The sequence below is a fragment of the Chiloscyllium plagiosum genome, unplaced genomic scaffold (assembly GCF_004010195.1).
Source record: "Chiloscyllium plagiosum isolate BGI_BamShark_2017 unplaced genomic scaffold, ASM401019v2 scaf_6741, whole genome shotgun sequence".
Classification (NCBI taxonomy): Eukaryota; Metazoa; Chordata; class Chondrichthyes; order Orectolobiformes; family Hemiscylliidae; genus Chiloscyllium; species Chiloscyllium plagiosum.
Window position 1 is genome coordinate 7,215 of NW_025203990.1, and position 1,498 is coordinate 8,712.

The window sequence follows — 1,498 nt, forward strand, 5'->3', positions numbered from 1 at the left end:
TGCTTGTTGAGACGGGAGCTGATGTGGAGGTCGGTGAAGTTGTTGAGCTCAATGTACTTGCAGTGGAAGTTTCTGTTGCTGAATAAGGTCACATTAGTATTAAGGTAACTGAAGAGACTTGATCAAGATGTGAAAGACTTTGAACAAAATGCTGTTGGCGATTGTGAAATTTGTTGTGAATGGTGTAGGAACTGTTGTGTGAATTGTTGTAACTTTAATAAAGCGTCTTGCAGATGTTGGGGGAGTTGTGATTGTGATGGCAGGAGATGATATACACACTTGTGTTTCTGTGGTTGACTGTGTAATTACATTCATAGTTGCTGTGGTGCATAGAAAAGTTGATGAACTGAATGTGGTGCAAAAAAACCATGAATGAAATTGAATCCCGGCATTACAGATTCATAGATTCTGGTGTGGTGCAACATGCTGATTAGCCTGACACTATCATACTGCAAAGCAGGTATCAGTAAATTGCATTTGCACATGCTTCTACTCTGCAGAAATCACCTCCTTGTCAACAAGCAATATTCCTCAACTGCACCTTCATTCTGCATTGTAAGACTTGCCGGAGATCGTGTGATGTCCAAAAGGTGCAATAGAGAAGGGAGCAATCATACTCACCAGTTGTCGTGGGGATTGATGTCAATGTTGTTCCTTCAGATGATGATGATTGTGTGGAGCTTGCGGTAGATGTCTCTGCTGCTGTGGTTGTTGAAGCAGAAGCCGATGTAGATGTCAGAGCTTCTGTGGATGGCTGTGAAGTTGCAGTCGATGATTCTGCCACTGTGATGAAAATGTATTTACACGGTTATTAGGAAACAGACTTGGAGGAAGCAATGTGTAAATGTTTGAACAGAGATTGTACTCCGAGTACTTTTCACAGATATATTGCCAGATACCATGAGAGATAACATGACTTGTTGTTAAGTCTCACAGACAACCCAGGATGTTGCCTAATATGGTCTCTGGTCAAAAACAACGAGCAATACGCAACCTAAATGCAGAGTTGGTTTTAGTATCGATTTTTTCATCTTTAAGTCGTTCAGAAGTGTTTGTAAAAGCAATCTTCAAAGGTGTGCTTTTGTATACCCACCAGGTGTTGAAGAAACCACTGGAGTGACCTTGGATTCTTCAGTTGTTGAAACTTCAGTCAAGGACAGTGTTGGTGTTGATGATATTGCGTTTGTTGAGACACCAGCTGATGTGGAGGTCAGTGAAGTTGTTGGGCTTGCAGTGGAATTTTCTGTTGTTGCAAAAGATCACATCATTATGAATTCAACTGCAATGAATCGATTCAAGATATGAAGGATTTTATAGAAAACGCTGCAAAACTTGTTGTGAATGGTGCAGGGATTATTGTTGTGTGAATTGTTGGTGACTTACAAGAGCACCCTGCAGACGTTGGGGGACCTGTGGCTGTGGTGGAAAGTCATGATGTCTAGGCTTGTACTTCAGTGGTTGATTGTACAATTACAATGAATCTTGCTGTTGTCCATGA

General features: G+C 41.3%; 1 protein-coding gene across 1 annotated transcript; it reads right to left on the bottom strand.

Annotated features, from left to right (window-relative positions):
* Positions 1-3: 3 nt before the first annotated feature.
* On the bottom strand, positions 4-1,243 carry LOC122546337 (cell wall protein DAN4-like; the record flags this gene model as incomplete). The annotated part of the gene is made up of 3 exons (XM_043685083.1): positions 4-78; positions 622-783; positions 1,094-1,243. Coding segments are annotated over 3 exons (387 nt in total), but the record flags the coding sequence as incomplete, so codon positions are not given.
* Between the last annotated feature and the right edge of the window lie 255 nt (positions 1,244-1,498).